The sequence below is a fragment of the Procambarus clarkii genome, chromosome 34 (genome assembly GCF_040958095.1).
Source record: "Procambarus clarkii isolate CNS0578487 chromosome 34, FALCON_Pclarkii_2.0, whole genome shotgun sequence".
Lineage (NCBI taxonomy): Eukaryota > Metazoa > Arthropoda > Malacostraca > Decapoda > Cambaridae > Procambarus > Procambarus clarkii.
Genome location: NC_091183.1, coordinates 9,771,174 through 9,796,684, shown reverse-complemented (window position 1 = coordinate 9,796,684; position 25,511 = coordinate 9,771,174). Strand labels below are relative to the sequence as shown.

At 44.4% G+C, this 25,511-nt stretch overlaps 2 protein-coding genes across 2 annotated transcripts in view; one reads left to right on the top strand and one right to left on the bottom strand.

Annotated features, from left to right (window-relative positions):
* Nucleotides 1–25,511, bottom strand: part of LOC123762162 (uncharacterized) — a 530,605-nt gene that overhangs the window by 490,608 nt on the left and 14,486 nt on the right. The gene's annotated exons all lie outside the window — the stretch shown is intronic.
* LOC123762168 (activating signal cointegrator 1 complex subunit 2 homolog) lies at nucleotides 1,630–2,751 on the top strand. Its single transcript, XM_069335632.1, has 2 exons — nucleotides 1,630–1,721; nucleotides 2,034–2,751. Exons 1-2 carry the CDS (start codon nucleotides 1,630–1,632, stop codon nucleotides 2,749–2,751), a joined length of 810 nt encoding a protein of 269 aa, XP_069191733.1.

Here is a 25,511-nt window from a genome sequence, read left to right as displayed (position 1 = left end):
GGCCACATTCCTCAGCTCTAGTAGCAAAAGCATCGAGCAGAACTTGCATTCTAGGCTCGGAGGTAGCCTGTAAACATATATCATCTGCATAACAAATGATAGTGTCTTCATTATTACTTGGAAGATCACAATCGACTTGAGAATGGTCCAGGACGGACCGAAACGTCGTCGTCCCTTCACCTTCTAGTGTGTGGTCTGGTCAACTTACTTTAGCCACGTTATTGTGACTCATCACCTGCAAGATCTTTAATAAGTTTATGCATCAGAACGTTGAACAACAAGGCGTGAGGACCCCTTCTTGTGGAGTTCCCAGTTCAAAGTGTTTGCTCTCTGTGCTTTTAATACCATTAAACAAAACATATGCTGTTCGATTAGACAAATAGCCCTTTATCCATTTCAGTAGTTTTCCTTGTATTCCCAGCTCGGCAAGCTGTTCCAGTATGATTTCTTTGTTTGCTGTATCAAAAGCTGCTGATAGGTCGATGAAGACTGTTTGAGGGGAAGCTTCAATATGTGCGAAGTACTCAGCAAATCAGTGTTGTGTACTGAGCCCAGGTATAAATCCAAACAGTTGGGGTGACAGGTGCCCCTGTATATGATACATGAGTCGGTTAAGAACAATACTTTCAAGCACTTTACAAACACAGGATGTTAGAGATATGGATCTATAATTATTTGAGTGTGGTTTGGGGATGGGAACAATGCCACTCTTTGTCCAAGCATCAGGTAATAATCCTTCACTTAAACTCATTCTGTACAACACTAAAAGTGGATTACCTGGTACTTGTGAGACTAATCTCAGTAGAGTGTAAGTAATACCGTCCTCTCCAAGAGCAGTTGACTTTCCCATCTTTAATGCATGATTTAATTCCCATTCAGTTACATCATTAAGGTCCGACACGTCGATAGCTGTACAGGCAAGATTGATTCTTCGTTGTCTGTTGGGGCGTGTGTCATCAAGTTTGTGCTCTATGTTAATTGGGAGTTAGTCGTAGCTTGATGTAAGTGCTCATTGATCAAGGAGAATGTTTGCTTGTTCTAGTAGGCTGTGGTGCAGTGGTTTGGTTGGGTTGCTTCTAGAGATATATCGTATCTTTTCCCAAACCTCAACAAGTGTTGCTTGCTCATTTATACTTTGTAGGAACTCTTCCCAATGTTTATTACGTATAACGTTGCTCATGTCTCTCACCTCTATATTTGCTACCAGAAATGCATGCAAGTCACCTTGTGCTTTGATTTTTTTTATGTATCTCCAAGTTGCTTTACTCGTTCATGTTCTTTAACAAATATAGGTAAGAGGACCCACTTGTTTTATTTTTTTAAACAAAGTAATTACAGCGTAAAGTAACCATAAAAAACAGGAAAGCACATAATAACAAAGAACACAGAATAACAATAACACAGATAACAAGTAACACAGATCAACATAACACAAAAGTGAAAACAAAGAATAACAGAAAACACATGAGAACACACACACACACAAACGAAAGCAGCACTACCCAGACGGGGCGGGCCACAAGCATCAGTAATGACAAAAGTGCACAAAGAGCACAATAAAACCAAGGGGTAAAATATAAACAAGGAATACACATATACAAAATAACACAAACGCAAAACACACGCACCATGTGCCACACCACACAACAGCAGACATCACACCACAGAATCGAGAACACAGTAACAGAACATGGTAAATATAACACTGTAAATACAACATAGTAAGTAAAACATGAAAATAACTATGGAATACAACAAAGCAATACACAACTAACACACAAAAACACTTAAACCCCACACAACTAAACCATAAGCAAAAAAATAAGCAAAAAAATAAAAAACCGGAACATGCAGGAAACGGAACCCCCCCCCCCCCCCCCGACCCAGACACACACATGCATCCCCCACCCCACACCCACGCACCCAGGCGCAAGCAACCCCACAACACACAACAGTCAATGAGGAGGATATTTCTCAGGAATCTTCCTCGACGGATACTTTCGCTTATAAGCCTCCCATATCAAATACTCCAGTTCGGTAGGGGAACGGCCCTCACGACACCGCGGGTACTCCATATACTCCGGAATCACCACATCCGGTGGGAGCGGTCGCCTCAAACGACAGGACACTGAAAACGTAGAACCCGACTTGGAAGGCTGGAACACCGCCGCCGAGGAAGCAGGAGAGGCCGGAACAGCGGGCGGAGGCTGCCAAGGCGGCAACCCCACCTCCGACAAAGCAGGAGACACAGAAGAAATGGCCGAAGACGTGTGGGGCAGCATAACCACCGCCGATGAAACAGGGGACGGGGCAGGGGACACAGAACCCTCAGAGCGAGCAGTTTTCTTCAACACCACCACCAGGTTCCACGTCCACTCTCAACCTTGTAAGGGGGAACCACCCCCCACGGGGAACCGGAACCATCCAACACGGGCAACGTGCCCGAAACAAGAGGTACCGGCCCCACATGAGTCCCCACCCCCACAGCAGGAGCCACATCAGAGCCCACACTATCCACCGGACCCACATCAGCACCACACGCACCATCCTCGCACTCCACAGAGGAATAGCTCTCAGAAGAAACATCAACCCTCGCCGCATCCTCACATTCCTCTGCCCACGAACGAGGAGGCGAAGCACCTGTATCCGTACGCGAACGCTTGGGGACAGGCCGTTGATCATTGGAGCTGTCACCCCCTGCAGGAGGCACCCGAGAGGAGCCGGCAGCAGGCCGCCCCACAACCGGGGTAGCACGACCCCGCAGAATGTCAGCCTCAACAACACGGGGGACGAGACCTTTACCCACAGAGGAGACAGGAGAAGGAACAGGCACGGCCGCAGGAGGGGAAGGGTCCAACACAGGTGAGGGAGCCTCCAGACATCGAAGGCACAGAGTTGGAAACAGGTGCAGAAGCCATTAGAAGTGACGACACAAACTGCAGGGGCGGAGCTGCACACACCACCACCTCGTCGTGTACACCACCATCCACACATGCCGGGCCAACGGCCACCACCGGGTCAGCAGGCGGCAGGGGAACCTCCCCACCCACTCCATCATGAGGAGACAGGTCCTGCGCCACCAACGGGGGAAAATCCTCGTCCCGGAACAAATTAACTGGAGCAGCCGCGACCCTAGTGCAATCAGCTGCCAGATGCCCCTCAATGCCACAACGAAAACATTGTCGAGGTTGTCCTGGGTAGAACGCCCACATGGTGTAGCCCATCAAGGTCACCGAGGAGGGAACAGGAGACTTGAGCCTCAGGTCGAGAGTCCGGGTCCCACACGAGACTTCACGCCACCTGCCGGCAGAGACGGAGTTCATCCGGATGGAAACGACAGTCCCAAACTTGCCAAAAGTCCGTCGAAGCAAAGCCTCCGTGAATTCAAACGGCACACCATGCAGGGCCACATATGTTACCGAGCAGCACCGGTCAGAGATAGTGACGGTACCACCGTCCCCAGGGAGAGGAAGAGAGCGCCCATCGTAACGGGCCACGAAGTCCCTATAGACAGCAGCGGAGTTGAACTTAACAAGTGCCCGATGGGTGGACAGCAGTTGGAGCCCGTACACATCGGCAACACACACACGCAGCCTAGCCAACAGGACAATCTCAAGGGCCAGGTAAGACGCACGTCCATAAAATTCCAGACCCACGGTCTCAGAGCGGCGAATAGGGGGGAGGGGGTGGTCCCCATGGCGCCGACGCAACAACAACACCCTCTCTCACGGAACGCCTAGCAACGACCCACTTGGGTGGTGGTAGGTGTTGCCCACTTCTGCTAGGCTTACGGCCTGTTCCCCAACACACCCATGTGTCGTAGTAGGTAGTAATTGTACCAACGAGATCTCTGGAGAAGGCTTGCACATTCGTTATTGTGTAATCTTGATTCCATTTTGAAATACAATTAATAAAGTGATCGTGCAAGCCATATGGAATATTCATTTTCCGTCTCTGATATCTATTAGGTACATCACTCTGTACCTCATAGGAAGAAGAAACTGCATAGTGATCACTAACCAAGTGATTTACCAACGAACATTCCATCCTATCTTGCACAAGGTTTCTATCCATTACATAATCAAGAATTCCTCCCAATAAATGAATTTGCATATCCGTAGTATACACGGTTAATCTGTTGTCATAAACATATTTTATAAATTTGTATCCATTATCGTTGTTAGTAATGTCTCCCAGCTGTGTCTAGCATTAAAATCTCCCATGTATATTGTCCCATGATTTTCTAGATCTGGGAGCAATGTTACATTTAGTTCTGACTTCTTGCATATACGTTGAGGAATGAGAAGTGGTCTGATGCAGTTTGTACATGAATGTGATGGTACTGTTTGTGTACATTGTGTGACGTGCTCACAAGAGTGTGGTAAATCACTTCTGATGTATATTAGTACAACCCGTTCTCGCACTTTCGTATAGTCAATATTGACTTATTAAATACGTGCATATGTGACATACTAATTTATTGTGAATATTTTAGTTTTCCTTCAAAAGCTTCATAGAAAATGCCGACCTTACCTAACCTTCTTAGTATGTTAAGATAATCATATTATTGCTTCGTAATTACAATTATTACTTAACCTATTATAGGTATAGGTTAAGTAATAATTGTAATTACGAAGCAATAAGATGCTTATCTTAACATACTAAGAAGGTTAGGTAAGATCGGCATTTTCTATGAAGCTTTTCAAGGTAAACTAAAGTATTCGCAATATGTTAGTATGTCACATATGCACTTATTTAATAAGTCAATATTGATTGTAAGAAAGTGCGAGAACGGGTTGGTTAGTAGGCCTGTGGTGTTGCTGTTAGTATAGGATGCATACCCTCTGATCTTTGGTGGGGTTTTGTTTATCATGTTGGACGTGTAGGGCTTCTGTATAGCAATTATATCTATGTTGTTACTGGTAACATATGCAATTAGATCATATGGTCTATTAGATTAATGGTCCTTGTGTCAACAGCAGCCATTGTCTTTGTGATGTTCCTCCCTGGGACTGGTGGTACCATCGTTGTTCTCGTCCCACTTCCACAATGTGTCATTAAGTGACTGTACGACGTAAAGAGCCGCACCAACCTGGTGTTTGGTGTCATCAGTAGCACCTGGTGATGTCATCAGTCTCTTGATCACTGAGGAACTCGGAATAGTCTGTGAGTGAATTTTCTCTGTATGTTGCATGGCATAATTACTGTCACGCAGAATATTATCATTTTCATTCTCGTACTTGGCTCGAGCGCGTTCGTTAAGGTCATTATTCATTTTAATATATCCTGATGCGGATCGACTTCCTTTTCCAGTTAATGTTTCTGTGTCACTAACACTGCTGTCATCCCTGAGTTGACTGACGACGTCGCTGCCACCGCCTCCGTTGTCGCTCTCATCTCTGCTGCCGCCGCCGCCGTCACCACCTTCGCAGGTAGCTTTACTAGCGCGGGCCACGGCTGTGACACAGCAGTGTGGAGGCTGCTGTATCTCTTGTGAAGGAGCCCAACGTAGCATCTGTATAATTTTGGCCAGTTCTGTTACCTGTGTTTGCAAGGCTTCCAACTGTCCTTTAACTGTTGTCTCAGGCTGTTGTGTGTTGTCAGGGGCGTTGCTGGTACTGTCACCACTATGGGGTGGGTCAACAGTACTAGAGCCGGCATCAGTAAGCACTTGTTGATTCTCGGGCACTTGCCTCCTTGTGCCAAGGGAGGCTGGCCGTTTGGTTCAGTCTGAGTGCCAGATGGTTACTCCTTCTGTACCACATGTGAAACACTTCAGCGGCGGTTTAGACGGAGCCACAGTTTCAGGTTGTTGCCCTCCTTCTGTTACAGTGTTCTGTTGCTCCTGTTCCAGCTTTCTTTGGTCTCTGCTCTTCTTATACGGACAGTCCTTCAGTGGGTGAGGACCGGAACAGAGAGCACACTTGGGTGTTGGGCACCAGCAGTGCTTAGCTATGTGGCCACTGCCACAGCACTCGTAACACTCCACAGGGTCTGGCTGCCACACCCTGAACGTGCTGGGGCGTGCATTCAACCCAGCAAAATAATACTGGTCAGGTGGCGGATCAGGCTTTTTCCAGACTATGACTATTTGATCAGTAGGCTTACCATTCTTGGTCAATCTTCGTGCTCTGTGTACCCCGTCTAATTCATAGTCCCACGCTAGTGGATACCCGTGACTATACCTGTCGACTAGGTATTCATCCATCTTCTCGTTCCGTGTTGGATTATCTAGAAGGGAGATCTTTACATCACGCATTTTTCCTTGTAGAAGAGCCTCCACAACTTGCTGCTTCTCTCCTGAAACATACACATATGGGGAGTTGACATGTGGACATACCATGCCTGCAGAGTCAGGTGGGTACTCCTCGCTCTGTTTCTTACTCCACACAATCCTGTCAGCCACACTCGTGCCTTTAGGGAAGGTCAGACGTGTGTACTTGCCCCTTCGTCCGATACCTGGTTATCATTGATAATCATATGATGATGATTAGCACGACGAATGGTAGAGCAGGCAGCATGCCTTACCTGTCATCAGCGCCAACAGTCATAACCTGCACTGAGGGGTAGAACACTCTCAGTGGGTCTCAGAAGGACTAAAAGCCGAAGGTTAAATATGCCAGAGGAGAATGGTCCTTACAGCACAGTATAATAGGGCCTGGACTGCCACCCTAGGTGACCACAAGCCTATTGAGTAAACAGGTTGTGGGGTACCCTGTGGTCAGCGCTGGCTGCCTCCCCCCCCACACACACACGCACGCACGCACGCACGCACGCACACACACACACACACACACACACACACACCCATCTTCTAACCTGGGAATTGATAGGGTAGATAAAGACAGGCTATTTAACACAAGGGGCACACGCACAAGGGGACACAGGTGGAAACTGAGTGCCCAAATGAGCCACGGAGATATTAGAAAGAACTTTTTTAGTGTCAGAGTGGTTGACAAATGGAATGCATTAGGAAGTGATGTGGTGGACGCTGACTCCATACACAGTTTCAAGTGTAGATATGATAGAGCCCAATAGGCTCAGGAATCTGTACACCTGTTGATTGACGGTTGGGAAGCGGGACCAAAGAGCCAGAGTTCAACCCCCGCAAACACAACTAGGTGAGTACAACTAGGTGAGTACATACACACACACACACACTCACACACACACACACACACAAACCTGGTTCCCCTGAAACCCTGCAAACCACCTCACAGATCATCTCACCCACTGAAAAGCTTCCCACACCAGCAGAATGCTCGCCAAGAAAGGGACAAGAAAATGAACTGAAGAAAGTGAGCTTCATGGCAATGTACACTAACATAGATGGAATTACTAATAAAACAAGTGAACTCGAAGAATGGGCACTAGAAGAAAACCCAGACATAATAGCACTCACAGAAACAAAGCTAGCAAACACCATAACAAACGCAGTGTTTCCACAGGGCTACTATGTAGTGAGGAAAGAGAGAGAAGGGAGAGGAGGAGGTGGTGTAGCTTTGCTACTAAGAGAAGGTTGCAGTTTCGAAGAGATGGTAATTCAGAACTGTGAAGGTTTCAGTAACTACATATCAGGCACCATAGCAACTGGAGGACAGAAAATTATAGTAGTAGTCATATATAACCCCCCACCAAATGTCAGAAGACCCAGACAGGAATATGATAGAAACAACTTGGCCACCATCAATATAATAGAGAGAGCAGCTTCTGTGGCTAGCAGGAACGGATCCAGGCTACTAATCATGAGAGACTTCAACCATGGAAAGATAGATTGGGGGAACAGAGACCCACATGGAGGCCCAGACACATGGAGAGCTAAGCTGCTGGATGTGGCAACAAGAAACTTTCTAAGTCAACACGTCAAGGGACCGACAAGAACGAGAGGAGGGGATGAACCAGCCTTGCTTGATCTGATATTTACCCTAAATGAGTCGGATATAAGGGAAGTTAAGTTGGAAGCCCCCTTGGGAATGAGTGATCATAGTGTATTGATCTTTGAGTACCTGGTTGAGCTAGGAATTATCACCCCCAAAGAAGAACTGGGAAACAAAGGGATGGCGTACCGAAAGGGAAACTATGAGGAGATGAATAAATTCCTATGGGATATACATTGGGACACAGAACTCGGAACCAAGTCTGTACAAGACATGATGGACTATGTCACCCAAAAATGTCAGGAGGCTGTAAGCAGGTTTGTCCCAGCCCAACAGGAAAAAACAGAAAAGCAAAGGAAGAATCCGTGGTTTAATAGGGAATGTATGAAAGCAAAGGAGCTGAACAAAAGGGCATGGAGGAACTTCCGTGATAACAGAACACCAGAAAGTAGAGAGAGATACCAGAGAACCAGGAACGAGTATGTTAGTGTGAGAAGAGCAGCTGAGAAAAGGTATGAAAATGATATAGCTAATAAAGCCAAGACCGAACCAAAGCTACTACACAGTCACATCAGGAGGAAGACTACAGTGAAGGAACAGGTGATGAAACTTAGGGTGGGCGAGGACAGGTACACAGAGAATGACAAAGAGGTGTGTGAAGAACTCAACAAAAGGTTCCAGGAGGTCTTTACAATAGAACAGGGAGAAGTCACGGTGCTAGGAGAGGTGGCAGCAAACCAGGTGACCTTGGAAAGGTTCGAAATTACAAGAGATGAGGTCAAGAAGCACCTATTGGAGCTGGATGTGAGAAAAGCTGTTGGGCTGGAGGGAATCTCACCATGGGTATTGAAAGAGTGTGCAGGAGCACTTAGCTTGCCACTCTCCATAGTGTATAATAGGTCACTGGAAATGGGAGACCTACCAGAAGTATGGAAGACTGCTAATGTAGTACCAATATTTAAAAAGGGTGACAGACAAGAGGCACTGAACTACAGGCCAGTGTCCTTAACTTGTATACCATGCAAGGTGATGGAGAAGATTGTGAGAAAAAACCTAGTAACACATCTGGAGAGAAGAGACTTCGTGACAACCCATCAACATGGGTTCAGGGAGGGTAAATCTTGCCTTACAGGCTTAATAGAATTCTATGATCAGGTGACAAAGATTAAGCAAGAAAGAGAAGGATGGGAGGACTGCATTTTTTTGGACTGTCGGAAAGCCTTTGACACAGTACCCCATAAAAGTTTGATGCATAAGCTGGAGAAACAGGCAGGAGTAACTGGTAGGGCGCTCCAGGTGATAAGGGAGTACCTAAGCAATAGGAAGCAGAGAGTTATAGTGAGGGGTGAGACCTCAGAATGGCGGGAAGTCACCAGTGGAGTCCCACAGGGCTCTGTGCTTGGACCTATCCTGTTTCTGATATACGTGAATGATCTCCCAGAGGGTATAGACTCATTCCTCTCAATGTTTGCTGACGACGCCAAAATTATGAGAAGGATTAAGACAGAGGAGGACAGCTTGAGGCTTCAAGAAGACCTGGACAAGCTGCAGGAATGGTCGAACAAATGGATATTAGAGTTTAACCCAAGAAAATGTAATGTAATGAAGATAGGAGTAGGAAGCAGGAGACCAGATACAAGGTATCACTTGGGAGATGAAATACTTCAAGAGTCAGAGAGAGAGAAAGACCTGGGGGTTGATATCACGCCAGACCTGTCCCCTGAAGCTCATATCAAGAGGATAACATCAGCAGCATATGCCAGGTTTGCTAACATAAGAACGGCCTTTAGAAACTTGTGTAACGAATCTTTCAGAACATTATATACCACATATGTCAGACCAATCCTGGAGTATGCGGCTCCAGCATGGAGTCCATATCTAGTCAAGCATAAGACTAAACTGGAAAAGGTTCAAAGGTTTGCCACCAGACTAGTACCCGAGCTGAGAGGTATGAGCTACGAGGAGAGACTATGGGAATTGAACCTCACTTCGTTGGAAGACAGAAGAGTTAGGGGGGGACATGATCACCACATTCAAGATTTTCAAGGGAATCGACAGGGTTGATAAAGATAGGCTATTTAACACAAGGGGCACACGCACTAGGGGACACAGGTGGAAACTGAGTGCCCAAATGAGCCACAGAGATATTAGAAAGAACTTTTTTAATGTCAGAGTGGTTGACAAATGGAATGCATTAGGAAGCAATGTGGTGGAGGCTGACTCCATACACAGTTTCAAGTGTAGATATGATAGAGCCCAATAGGCTCAGGAACCTGTACACCTGTTAATTGACGGTTGAGAGGCGGGACCAAAGAGCCAGAGCTCGACCCCCGCAAGGACAACTAGGTAAGTACACTGGAATAGCACAGCGTGTGTGGCTGCCACAGATCTCAGTCAATTGTACAACTGGTCTGTGTTTTAAATAAGGATTTAAGGCCAATCTGGTTCCTGGATGATGGCACTCTGGCAGACACACAAGATTCCCTGCTGGAAGACCTGCAGCTGGTGAAGACACGGGGGGAGTCCATGGGTCTCGTTCTTAACCCCTCCAAGTGCGAAATTATTGCATCTAGTGAGGTAATTATTAGAGCAGTAAAATCAGTTTTACCAGAAGCCTCAGGCATTAAATCCACCAACAGCACACTACTTGGAGCACCTCTGGGCCACAATGCCATTGCCGCAGTCCTTGACAAAATGTTTAAAGACCTAAAGAAGATGGAAGCGAGAAAAGAGGACTTGGACTCCCATGATGCCCTCTACCTTCTCACAAAGTGCCTTACCTTGCCCAGGCTAACATACTTCTTAAGGTGTGCACCCACGTTTGGCAACCCACTTCTAAGTCAATATGATGAGCTCCTCAGGTCAATATTCAGGAAGGCGCTCAACCTAGATTTAGATGACAGTCAGTGGGACCAAGCAACACTACCAGTGAGATTTGGGGAGATAGCAAGGCAACTGAGGTAGCACTTCCAGCATTCTTATTCTCATGTACAGCAGCTAACGAATTGGTAGGGCAGATTCTACCAGAGCGTATAAGAGAGAGAGCGGGAACTCATGATCAAACGTTCATCGAAGCAGCCAGACACTGGGACACCATTGCATACCCTCAACCCCGACCACGAGTCCCAAAAGACCACAAGCAGGCCCACTGGGATAGCCCCATAACGGAAAAAGACTGTCACAGCAATGATTGACAACGCTGATGCTGAAAACAAAGCCTCCCTCCTGTTGTAACAGCACCCCACGCCGGGGATTTTTTATTTGCTGTGCCCAATGCAGCCCTGGGAACTCGCCTTAGTCATGACGTTCTCCGCATTGGAGTTGCCCTTCTCCTTGCCGCCCGCATCCTCACCGAACATAGGTGCATCTGCGGAACTGCGATGGCAGACCAATATGGCCGTCATGGTCTGGTATGTCGTAAATCACAGGGAAAGATTGCAAGACATGAAGAAGTCAACGACATCATCAAGAGGAGCCTCGCCACAGCCCGTTGCCCGGCACAAAGAGAACCACACTTATCCAGACCTAACGACCCTCAGAAGTGCCCAGATGGGGTCACCTTGCTTCCTTGGAAGGATGGTAAGCAAGTGGTGTGGGACTACACGTGCACTGCCACACAGGCCAGTACCTACCTCCACTACAGCACACGTGAAAGCAGTGGTGCTGCTTCTTTCAGGAAATCGCAGAAAATTATTAAATACAGAGGTCTGACACACTGCTACAGCTTTGTTCCGATCAGCTTGTAGACCCTCGGTTCGTGGGGAAAATGTGCATTGAAGTTCCTCAAGGACTTGGGAGACAAATTGATCAGCGCTACAAAAGACCAGAGAGCAAAAAGTTTCTTGCTCCAGCGCCTCAGTGTTGCGATCCAGAGGGGAAATACCTGTTGCGTCTTGGGCACTAATCCAACTTCAGAGGAATTCGAAGAAGTGTTTCACTTGCAACAATGATCGAACCCGTTTGTGACAATCATCAATGTTTCCCATTGTCGTGTTTTTCAAGAGATCCATAACCTTTAAGCACCTATTTGTATTATTTTTGTATCAACCCATGTATATCTTGTAACCATCAAATACATAATAAAGCACAAAAAAAGGAAGGGGGTGGTAGGAGAAAAGCACACAGAAACTGTATTGGAGGGGACCTACATTCCCTCCAATGCGTTATGTGTGGTTTCCTCCGAGGCTATGGGTCCCCCCCTTCTTCCAGCCGGAGGTGGTACTCCCTTCCCTATTTTTAAAATATATACACACACACACACACACACACACACATATATATATATATATATATATATATATATATATATATATATATATATATATATGTCGTACCTAGTAGCCAGAACGCGCTTCTCAGCCTACTATGCAAGGCCCGATATATATATATATATATATGTCGTACCTAGTAGCCAGAACTCACTTTTTGGCCTACTATTCAAGGCCCGATTTGCCTAATAAGCCAAGTTTTCCTGAATTAATATATTTTTTCAAATTTTTTTCTTATGAAATGATAAAGCTACCCATTTCATTATGTATGAGGTCAATTTTTTTTTTTGGAGTTAAAATTAACGTAGATATATGACCGAACCTAACCAACCCTACCTAACCTAACCTAACCTATCTTTATAGGTTAGGTTTGGTTAGGTAGCCGAAAAAGTTAGGTTAGGTTAGGTTAGGTAGGTTAGGTAGTCGAAAAACAATTAATTCATGAAAACTTGGCTTATTAGGCAAATCGGGCCTTGAATAGTAGGCCAAAAAGTGAGTTCTGGCTACTAGGTACGACATATATATATATATATATATATATATATATATATATATATATATATATATATATATATATATATATATATATATATATATATATATATATATATATATATATATATATATATATATATATATATATATATATATGTCGTACCTAATAGCCAGAACGCACTTCTCAGCCTACTATTCAAGGCCCGATTTGCCTAATAAGCCAAGTTTTCATGAATTAATGTTTTTTCGTCTACCTAACCTACCTAACCTAACCTAACCTAGCTTTTTTTGGCTACCTAACCTAACCTTACCTATAAATATAGGTTAGGTTAGGTTAGGTAGGGTTGGTTAGGTTCGGTCATATATCTACGTTAATTTTAACTCCAATAAAAAAAAATTGACCTCATACATAGAGAAAAGGGTTGCTTTATCATTTCATAAGAAAAAAATTATAGTAAATATATTAATTCAGGAAAACTTGGCTTATTAGGCAAATCGGGCCTTGAATAGTAGGCTGAGAAGTGAGTTCTGGCTACTAGGTACGACATATATATATATATATATATATATATATATATATATATATATATATATATATATATATATATATATATATATATATATATATGTTGTGATGATAATCTCTTTCTAGAGAGATTGAGCCTACTCCTCCCTACTTTAAGTTACGCCAAAGACACAAGTATAAGATGCTACATTTAAGATATGTCACCAGTAGCACAATACGTTTTGACCAGGAAGCAAAACGTATCCAAGATCCCCCCCCACCCCTCACACCCTCCTCACGCCGGCTCGCCATCAAACCAGCTAACTACCCTTCACCAGCTTGCCTGCCTGTGATTGGTGACTCGCCAGCCGCGCACCTGCACACAGCACCTCAGCGCCCTCTACACGAAGTCTGAGCCTGACCAGCTATCCACTTCAGAGTATTCCTTGTGCTCTTAAGGTTGACACCTCTCTCTGGCATACTCGCTCATTAGCTCGTATACGAAGGGAGGTTTCAGCCATAGCCGATATTCTCAGCACCATTTTTACATTGTATTTTGTATTTCACATTGTCTTTACATTTTCTTTATTATTTAACTGTAATTTAACTTCCCGAGATTAGTCTTTATTTTCATTTATGTTTAAAGTAAATATATTAAAGTTTCATTGTTCATATTTTGTGTTTTACGTGTTCCTCCCTCTAACTTACCACAGACAACAGGCAAGCAGTCTATAATTTTGTTAAAAGTGTGACCAGGCTTTGACACCTGCCATTGGAGGACTGCCGAACATCAACACTCCAACACTTTACCGTCACTATATATATATATATATATATATATATATATATATATATATATATATATATATATTATATATATATATATATATATATATATATATAATATTATATATTATATATATATATACACCCAGCCGCGGCCTCCACACCCGGCTGATGCCTCCACACCCAGCCGCGGCCTCCAAACCCAGCTGATGCCGCCACACCCAGCTGATGCCTCCACACCCAGTTGATGCCTCCACACCCAGCCGCGGCCTCCACACCCAGTTGCTGGCTCCACACCCAGTTGCTGGCTCCACACCCAGTTGATGCCTCCACACCCAGTTGCTGGCTCCACACCCAGTTGATGCCTCCACACCCAGTTGCTGGCTCCACACCCAGTTGTTGGCTCCACACCCAGTTGCTTGGCCATGACCCAGTGTGTTTGCCCCCCTCTATAGAATAATGCACAGTTTAACTCGGCCAACCGAGTTGAAATGGAAGGGGTCCCAGCGGTCGGGCAGGACTCCACAAGCCTTGAGGTGCCAACAACTGCTCCTAAAAGAGGTTTTTGCCGAGTTTGCAACAAAAACACCGCCATAAACTCCATCGGTGGTGTTATCCGCTTTCACACCTTCAACGAGGAAAGATGCAGTGGTTCCCACCAGCTTCCGAAGGGAAGCAATGGCCAGCTGCCATTAACAGTTAGGGAAGAGACTCCCATTAACCTAATCTCATCTGAGAACCTCACCCAAGCGATCATAGCGACGTCTGCTAGAACATTACCACACATCCCAAAAGCAGCCCGCCCAAATGCAGCAGCCAAACTTTGTAATCTTCTGAAAAGGGTCAATGATGCACCGGAAAACATTCAAGCGTGGCATAATGTCCTTCTGTTTGGCAATGTATGCCTCACCGTCCCTCCAAGGAGGGACAAATCACTTGCTTCCTCGGTCCTGAGGGCGATAAATGAATACCCAAGGGGGGACAACCTAGTTCGCCTGCCTCTCCGAGCAAACCACACCCACCGCAGAAATGGTAACAACAACATACCGGAAACGTACAAAATCAGAGCACAAATCACCAAGAAAATTGAAGAGGGAAATACCGCAAGTGCTATTAGAGTCCTCACCAGTGACGAGAAAATTGCTCCTCGAAACTCAGCCACAGCACGGGCCCTGCAAAGCAAGCACCCACCCAGAGCCCCTCAAGGCGACAACATCGTTCCGCCATCAGCCGACACCATTTCAGACCCATTAACAGTTGGTGAATCTGAGGTCTACAAAGCAGCCCTTTCTTTTCCACCTGGGTCAGCAGGCGGCTTTACAGGGTTAAAACCTCAACATATCAAGCAAATGTTAAATCCTGCGGTTGGTGATGCTGCACAAGATCTTCTTATGGAACTCACAAGGTTCGTCAACATGTGTCTGGCTGGTGAGATACCTGAGGTCATCAGGCCTCTCTTTTTTGGTGCCTCCCTCTGTGCTCTCAAAAAGAAGGACGAAGGAATCAGGCCAATCGCTGTTGGCAACACTCTCCGACGCCTGATTGCCAAGGCTGCTACGAGGGTTGTCAGCCAGCAAGCGGCTGAATTGCTGAAACCAATCCAGCTAGGATTTGGAATCCCCCAAGGCTGTGAAGCGGCTGCCCATGCAGCACGAGCATACATCACAAACATTTCTGATGAAAAGGCCCTGCTCAAACTGGACTTTAAGAATGCCTTCAACATGGTAAGAAGAGATGCAGTACTTTGTGCCGTACATCGCCATTTCCGGCCCCTCTACCCGTTCATACTATCGTGCTACAGTGGCGAGTCAAAACTGCTCTTTGGTGAACATGAAATCAGATCATGTGAAGGTGTTCAGCAAGGTGATCCTCTTGCTCCCCTTCTTTTCTGCTTAGTCTTAAAAGAAATCACCGAAAGCTTGTCCAGCGAGTTCAACATCTGTTTTTTGGATGATGGCACTATAGCTGGCACCGTAGACCACCTCTTGTCAGATATCAGGAAAATAAGGGAGCAAGAAGTAAGCCTGGGTCTCGTCCTGAACCCTTCCAAGTGTGAAGTAGTCTCCTCCAACCCAGACATCGTAGCTAGAATAAGGTCTGCCTTGCCTGGAGCCCATGTCATTAGGGCCGAGAACAGCACCCTCCTTGGAGCTCCCCTCGGGTCTAACGCCATTGAGGAGATCCTCGACAAGAAAATCGCAGACCTTAGGAGGATGGAAGACAGAATAGGTGACATCGATGCCCACGATGCTTTTTATCTCCTCACCAAATGCCTATCCCTTCCGAGGCTAACCTACTTTCTGAGGTGCGCCCCATCTTACAACAACCCAAAGCTTGACGAGTATGACCTCCTACTGAAGACCATGCTGGAAAAAGTTGTTAACCTCTCTCTCAACGAATGCCAGTGGAAACAAGCCACTCTTCCTGTCAGGCTCGGTGGCTTGGGTGTCCGCACCGCCACCCAAATTGCAGTCCCAGCCTTCCTGTCTTCCTCCTCAGCATCAGATGACCTGGTTAAGGAAATTCTACCTGACACCCTGAGTGATGTAGCGGGGATACAGGACCCCCACTACACGGAATGTGACACGAAATGGGGTGCCATGACAGACCCAGCACTCAGACCAGCCATGCCGAAAGCCAAGAAACAATCCAGTTGGGACAGCCCCATTGCAGACAAAGAAGCCACAGCTTTGCTGGAGGCAGCAACAACCCCCAGTGATCGTGCACGCCTCACAGCTGTGCAGGCTCCCCATGCAGGGGACTTCCTTCTGGCAGTCCCTATGTCTGCGACAGGCACACGTCTTGATCCGCAGGAGCTCCGTATTGCAGTCGCTCTCCGCCTTGCTGCCCCTATCCACACTGTTCACAGGTGTATTTGCGGCGAGGCAGATGCTGACGAATATGGATTGCATGGCCTGCACTGTGGAAAATCGGGTGGTTGGCACACTAGACACGACGAAGTCAACGACATCATTAAAAGAAGCCTTGCCTCTGCTCAGTGTCCAGCGGAGAGAGAGCCCCGCAACCTACTGAACCGTGACTCTGTTAGCTTTGCCGGCCGACCAGACGGAATCACACTGCGTCCGTGGAAGGGTGGCAGGCAGTTAGCATGGGACTATACTTGCGTATCCACCCTGGCAACGACATACATCACCCTCTCTGCCGGCACGGCAGGAGCCGCAGCGACACACAGAGAAAAACAAAAGTCAGTCAAGTACAGGCAATTAGATCAAAGGTACAATTTCGTTCCAATAGGGTCTGAGACCCTAGGCCCATGGGGTGAGAGTGCAAGAAGGTTTCTTAAGGATCTTGGTTCCAAGCTCATTGACACCACAAGAGACCCTAGAGCAGCAAGTTTTCTCTTTCAGCGCCTCAGTGTCGCGATCCAGAGGGGAAATGCCCGCTGCATCCTCGGTTCCTGCCCGGCGTCGGAGGAGTTCGAGGAAATCTACAGCCTCTAGGAAGCGAACTTTTTCTTGTGTCCTCTTAATGTTCATTTTTTGTATAAAATCAGATATGTAACTGTATAACCTTGCATAATAAAGTGTACATCATAATAAAAAAAAAAGGGGGTGGTAGGAGAAGTGAACACTCTTTCGTATTCAGAGTTAAATGTCAAGTTTTTCCCTGAGTGCTCTGTGTTCCCTTCTCTGAGGCTGTGGGTCCCTATAATTACACCAGTGGTGGTACCCCCCTATATATATATATATATATATATATATATATATATATATATATATATGTCGTACCTAGTAGCCAGAACTCACTTCTCAGCCTACTATGCAAGGCCCGATTTGCCTAATAAGCCAAGTTTTCATGAATTAATTGTTTTTCGACTACCTAACCTACCTAACCTAACCCAACCTAACTTTTTCAGCTACCTAACCTAACCTAACCTATGAAGATAGGTTAGGTTAGGTTAGGTAGGGTTGGTTAGGTTCGGTCATATATCTACGTTAATTTTAACTACAATAAAAAAAAATTGATCTCATATATAATGAAATGGGTAGCTTTATCATTTCATAAGAAAAAAAATAGAGAAAATATATTAATTCAGGAAAACTTGGCTTATTAGGCAAATCGGGCCTTGCATAGTAAGCTGAGAAGTGCGCTCTGGCTACTAGGTACGACATATATATATATATATATAGGAAGGGAGTACCACCTCTAGCTGGAAGAAGGAGTATATATATATATATATATATATATATATATATATATATATATATATATATATATATATATATATATATATATATATATATATATATATATATATATGTCGTACCTAGTAGCCAGAACTCACTTTTTGGCCTACTATTCAAGGCCCGATTTGCCTAATAAGCCAAGTTTTCCTGAATTAATATATTTTTTCTAATTTTTTTCTTATGAAATGATAAAGCTACCCATTTCATTATGTATGAGGTCAATTTTTTTTATTGGAGTTAAAATTAACGTAGATATATGACCGAACCTAACCAACCCTACCTAACCTAACCTAACCTATCTTTATAGGTTAGGTTTGGTTAGGTAGCCGAAAAAGTTAGGTTAGGTTAGGTTAGGTAGGTTAGGTAGTCGAAAAACAATTAATTCATGAAAACTTGGCTTATTAGGCAAATCGGGCCTTGAATAGTAGGCCAAAAAGTGAGTTCTGGCTACTAGGTACGACATATATATATATATATATATATATATATATATATATATATATGTCGTACCTAATAGCCAGAACGTACTTCTCAGCCTACTATGCAAGGCCCGATTTGCCTAACAAGCCAAGTTTTCATGAATTAATTGTTTTTCGACTACCTAACCTACCTAACCTAACCTAACCTAACTTTTTCGGCTACCTAACCTAACCTAACCTACAGAGATAGGTTAGATTAGGTTAGGTAGGGATGGTTAGGTTCGGTCATATATCTACGTTAATTTTAACTCCAATAAAAAAAATTTACCTCATACATAATGAAATGGGTAGCTTTATCATTTAATAAGAAAAAAATTAGAGAAAATATATTAATTCAGGAAAACTTGGCTTATTAGGCAAATCGGGCCTTGCATAGTAGGCCGAGAAGTGCGTTCTGGCTACTAGGTACGACATATGTATATATATATATATATATATATATATATATATATATATATATATATATATATATATATATATATATATGTCGTACCTAGTAGCCAGAACGCACTTGTCAGCCTACTATGCAAGGCCCGATTTGCCTAATAAGCCAAGTTTTCATGAATTAATTGTTTTTCGACTACCTAACCTACCTAACCTAACCTACCCTAACTTTTTCGGCTACCTAACCTAACCTAACCTATAAAGATAGGTTAGGTTAGGTTAGGTAGGGTTGGTTAGGTTCGGTCATATATCTACGTTAATTTTAACTCCAATAAAAAAAATCGACCTCATACATAATGAAATGGGAAGCTTTATCATTTCATAAGAAAAAAATTAGAGAAAATATATTATTTCAAGAAAACTTGGCTTATTAGGCAAATCGGGCCTTGCATAGTAGGCTGACAAGTGCGTTCTGGCTATTAGGTACGACATATATTTATATATATATATATATATATATATATATATATATATATATATATATATATATATATATATATATATATATATATATATATATATATGTATATATATATATATGTATATGTATATGTATATGTATATGTATATGTATATGTATATGTATATGTATATATATATATATATATATATATATATATATATATATATATATATATATATATATATATATATATATATATATATATATATATATATATATATATAACTGAAAACTCACACCCCAGAAGTGACTCGAACCCATACTCCCAGAAGCAACGCAACTGGTATGTACAAGACGCCTTAATCCACTTGACCATCACGACCGGACATAATGAGGTGATAGCCGAGGCTATCCATGGTCAAGTGGATTAAGGCGTCTTGTACATACCAGTTGCGTTGCTTCTGGGAGTATGGGTTCGAGTCACTTCTGGGGTGTGAGTTTTCAGTTGCATATTGTCCTGGGGACCATTCAGGCTTGTTCGCATTTGTGTTCCTCACGTGTGCCCCAAAGAATGAGGTGATTTGGTAAAATGCTATGCCCAAGATTACTATCCGAGTGCCAGCGGTGGGGTGGTTCAAGTAGCCTCGGCTATCACCTCATTATGTCCGGTCGTGATGGTCAAGTGGATTAAGGCGTCTTGTACATACCAGTTGCGTTGCTTCTGGGAGTATGGGTTCGAGTCACTTCTGGGGTGTGAGTTTTCAGTTGCATATTGTCCTGGGGACCATTCAGGCTTGTTCGCATAAAAAAATATATATATATATATATATATATATATATATATATATATATATATATATATATATATATATATATATATATATACATATATATATATATATATATATATATATATATATATATATATATATATTGTGACGATAATCTCCTTCAAGAGATTGAGCCTGCTCTTCCCTCCAAAATACGTCGCTATACATCTATATAAAACTAGTATGGAAGAAATATCCAACAACTACACCAGCAAGGTTTGCCAGAGCGCAAAACGTATGCAGCCAGGAACACCTGCTCCACCTCGAACCGCCAAACTACCTGTCTGTCGCTTGCTCATCGCTGATTGGCTGAGTGTCCAGTTGCACCTACCCTCCACCCCCCCACACTACCTGATGTCTGGGGCCACATGACCTACCGCTCTCAGAATATCCAGTGCTTTCATCAGGTTAACACGTCTCCTTGGTAGACTAAGCTGTGACTTACGTGTACTAAGAGAGGTGATAGCTTAAAGCCAATATTCCTGCACCTCTTATTTGATTGTATATTGTTCACTTGTTATTACTCACTTGTCTTAACGTAACTTTTCATTTTGTCATTTGATTATTCTTATTATTTTGATTGATTGATTTTATTATACGAATTTGTATGTCCATTTTATTCATGTTTTGCTTTTTCTAACGTAATTAAAATCGCATTGTTAAATTTACTTGTGTTTTGTGTGTCTTCTCATTACCTTACCACAGACGAAGTTCCAGATTTTCTATTTTTTTGTTTCTATGTGACGAGGCCATACCCCTAGCTTTTGAACAGCTGAACACCAACGCGTTACCGTCACATATTAAGTGGGGGCCTGTCCTAGGAGCTTCACTCAGGTACTGGTGCCAAGTAGTAATTTATGGTAAGCGTATTTAACTTTGTTAACGTAGCTTTTACTATTTTTCATATTCAATTTCATTTTTTATATGGTGCGGTGTATTGTACATTACGAGAGTAGCATATGGTGAAGGTGAGACAACTTTGGATTACGTGGTGACTGTAGGCCTCAGTCATACTCTTAATTGGTCATCTCTCCCTCCGTGTTATTGTGTTTACCATCTTTGTCCCTTGGATATTTCTCATTTTTGACAGATCATCATATTGGTACCCTGGTACTGTGGTCTGCCCCGGGTCAAGTGCACCTAATCTTCTGCAATCTGACTGTAGGAGGACAAAGAGGGCCATAGTTCCTCTAGCTCGAACTTTAGTTGCTGAATTGGGACCTCAGCAGCAGTTCTCGTCACCAGTTGACACCTCGCACCCCTACACGTCAGTCAGAGATGATGATACATACAACGGTAGGGAATTAGCTTACTTTTTCAGAGCACAAAAGTTCGCTAATTCTGTAAGTATCATATTAATTTCAGTAGGAAAAACTTGCTTTATGTCCTATAGAGACTCGGCAAGGTATGCCTACATCCTTGGACTACCAATTTTACTCTTGAGGCAATTAACTGTTTCATTTGTTTTCGAAACTCTGTTTCATTTGTTTAGTAGGATTTTCTTGCCCTTATCCTCTTACATGAGTACCGGGTACAAGATTTCCTGCGCCTTTGATTTAAATTAATCATTTAACATCTTTTACTTAACTTTAATTGTTAAAGATCCCACAGGATAGGTACCAGTTGCCACGTTGTCCTGTTTCTGACATTCACTATAACGGTATATTCGTTGTACATTTATTTGCTAATTTCACCATGTTTCGTCTCCAAGCTTTCCGTGCAGATCCAGCAGGTGAAATAGGGACTTTAAGTCGTGCCAAGAGAACTGAATTACAAACTCTTGCACATGAGTATCAACTAGAAGTTCCCTACCAAGCCAACAAAAATGACATACACAACCTGTTGCTGGATCACTATTTAGAGCAAGGTAAGATAGACTCTGAAACTCGTGAAACTTACTATATTGCAGATAAAACTGATTTGGCAACGATGAAACTCAAATTGGAGCTGGCCAAGATTGAACGTGAGCAACAAAGGGAAGCCCGCGAACAGCAAAGGGAAGCCCTCGAACAACAAAAGGAAGCAGCTGCCTTGAGAAAGGAAGAACAAGAACGTGAGGCTGCCTTGAGGAAGGAAGAACACGAACGTGAAATCGCCCTCAAGGAACGTGAACTCGTCCTCCAGGAACGTGAGGTTGCAATGCTCCAGGAGCGGGAACGAGTACAGCTTGAAACACTCCAGGAGCGGGAACGAGTACAGCTTGAAACAAAACGACGCAAGTTGGAGATGCAACGCGAACATGACAAGCAACAAGCAACTCTGGCTCTAGAGTGTCGTCAACGAGAATACACGTTGGAAACTTCACACCTCGCTCAACGCCAGCAAGCTACTGCCAATCTTCCCGTCAGTTTTAATATATCACATGCAAGTAAGTTAATGCCATCCTTTGTAGAAGCAGAAGTTGATGTGTTTTTCACCACCTTTGAAACCCTTGCTAATCAACTCAGTTGGCCTGTCGACCAATGGGCCACACTTCTCAGAGTCCATCTTACAGGTAGAGCTGCAATCACACTCAGTACTTTGGCGTCTGAGAATGACTACCAGACTCTGAAACAAGCAGTGTTGGACGCCTACCTCCTCTCCACAGAAAGTTATCGAAGGAAATTCCGTGACCACCTGAAGGCAAGTACCACTACCTTCCTCGAGTTTGCTAACACAAAACGGAGATATTTCATGAAATGGCTGGAAGCAGCACATGTCTCTACTTTTACAGAACTCGTCAACCTGATGCTAGTTGAAGAATTCTTGAGGCGTGTGCCGCCTCCTGTCCGTCTCTACTTAGCAGATAAAGAAGAAACCGACTACCTGAAGTGTGCTAAGTCGGCTGACACATACAGCCTCATCCACCGGCTGACACCCGAACCATCCTCCAGTAAGAAGTCGTGGTACAGTTACGAGAAAGTGAGCACCGATCAAGCTGGCTCGCAATTGTACTGCAAGTATTGTAGACTCTATGGACATACCATAGACAAGTGTGATAAGTCTCAATACAAGGGAACCACTGACCCACAGAAACCCAAACCAACTCCTCCTAAGTCCGGTAAGCCTGTGATGAATGTTGGTGTTAATGTTAATGATCTTTCTCTTTTCAGTAACCACCTGTATACTGGAACTGTCTCTGCCAACGGTTCAAATCCGGAGGGACGTTTCAAATTGAAGATCTTGAGGGACACAGCGGCTCTTCAATCGATCATCTTGAAGTCGGCTGTGCCCAACATCGCCTACACCGGAGAAACTGTCTTCATCACTGACCTCACTGCTACCACTCCATACCCTCTCGCCAGAGTCCACCTGGATTGTCCCTACGTGAACGGAGAAGTCCAAGTCGCCGTCAGGGAAAAGCCTTTTCCCATGCCTGGAGTGCAACTTCTCCTAGGCAACGACTTGGCAGAAGACCTGCAACCAACCAACCTGATCGTCATGGACAAACCCCAGGTGTGTAACTCTGTGCCAATTAACCCTATTCTAGCGTATGTTCCAGCAGAGGTTCAAGAGAGTGATGAAGTTTCTCCTCCGGTTCTCGTGACCACCCGTGCACAAGCCGCACGTCCACAGGCAGCTGACTCTACTGCTCCCGCTGTCCCTCAAGACCCTCAGAAACTACCCCCGAATCTGACCAAGTTGGAGTTCCGTAAGTTGCAGAGGGAAGATCTTACTTTAACACCATTGTTTTCCAGGCTGAGACTCAACCCGACAGTATTCCTGGGTTCTTCCTAGAGAACGACTTGCTCTACCGCAGATATAGACCCAGTAAACTGAAGGAGGAGGACGATTGGGCCAACATCGAACAACTTGTGATTCCTACCAGCCTGCGGCCCACTATTCTACACCTGGCCCACGGAGCACTCTCCCACTACGGATTCAACAAGACTTACCATGGAATTCGTCAAGACTACTACTGGCCAGGTATGGTAAATAGCGTCAAACAGTACGTAAAACAGTGTCATACATGTCAGATGGCAGGCAAACCGAACATCTCCATTCCCAGAGCGCCACTGATTCCCATACAGGTGCCTGCGGAACCTTTCCACAGACTCATAATAGACTGTGTTGGTCCTTTACCTCGGACCAGTTCAGGTAACGCCTATATCTTAACCATCCTGTGTCCTACCACCAGATTTCCCATAGCAGTTCCAGTGAAGAACATCACGGCTGCTACGGTTGTAAAACATCTATTGAAGATCTTCACTCAATACGGATTTCCCAGGGAGATTCAGAGCGACTGTGGTACCAACTTCACCAGTGATCTCTTCAAAAGGACACTGGAGGAGTTCAACATCAAACAGGTATTGTCCAGCCCCTATCATCCTGCTTCACAGGGTTCTCTTGAGCGTAGTCATCAGACTATCAAAGCACTCTTGAAAAAGTTTTGTAGTGAAACCTCTAAGGATTGGGATAAGCAAATCGACCTTATAATGTGTATTTACAGAAGTCTTCCCAATGAGTCCCTAGGAGTATCTCCTTATGAGATGCTCTACGGCCGTAAGTGCCGTACTCCCCTTAAGGCTTTCAAAGACTCTCTCCGAGATGCCACCTTCAGTGAGCATCAGAATGTGCCCCAGTTTCTTCAAAACCTTCAACACATTCTAGAGAGAGTCCACCGTTTTGCCCATGATAATCTATTGAAAGCCCAGGAGAGGATGAAGACTCATTATGACCAGACCAGCAAAGTAAGAAATTTAAGCCGGGAGATTTCATCCTAGCATACTTCCCTATCCCAGGTTCACCTTTACAAAACAGGTTTTCAGGACCCTACCGCGTCAAAGAGTGCAGAAATAACAACAACTACGTTATAGACTCCAGATAGGCGGCGGAAGACCCAGCTGTGCCACGTCAACCTCCTGAAGCAATATAATGGTACTCCTCCCACTGTCCTAATCAATTATTCTACCTTCACAGAACCCTACATCCACAGTGAGACCTTCCCAGCTTCTCCTCCCGAAAGCACTGACAAGGAGTCAGCGCTTTCTAATTCCGAAATCCTTAATGATCTTCCCAAATACTTTCAGGATAATCCTAGTGCACCTCTTGTCAAGATCTTCAGAGAACATCAGGAGTTGTTCCGAGATGACCCCCAAGAGTGTAATGTTACCTAGCACGACATCCAACTGCTTCCCGACACCCGGCCGATTCGTCAACCCTTCTACCGAATCAGCCCGAGCAAGAAGGAAATCATGCGTGCTGAGGTGCAGTACCTCTTGGATCATGGACTGGCT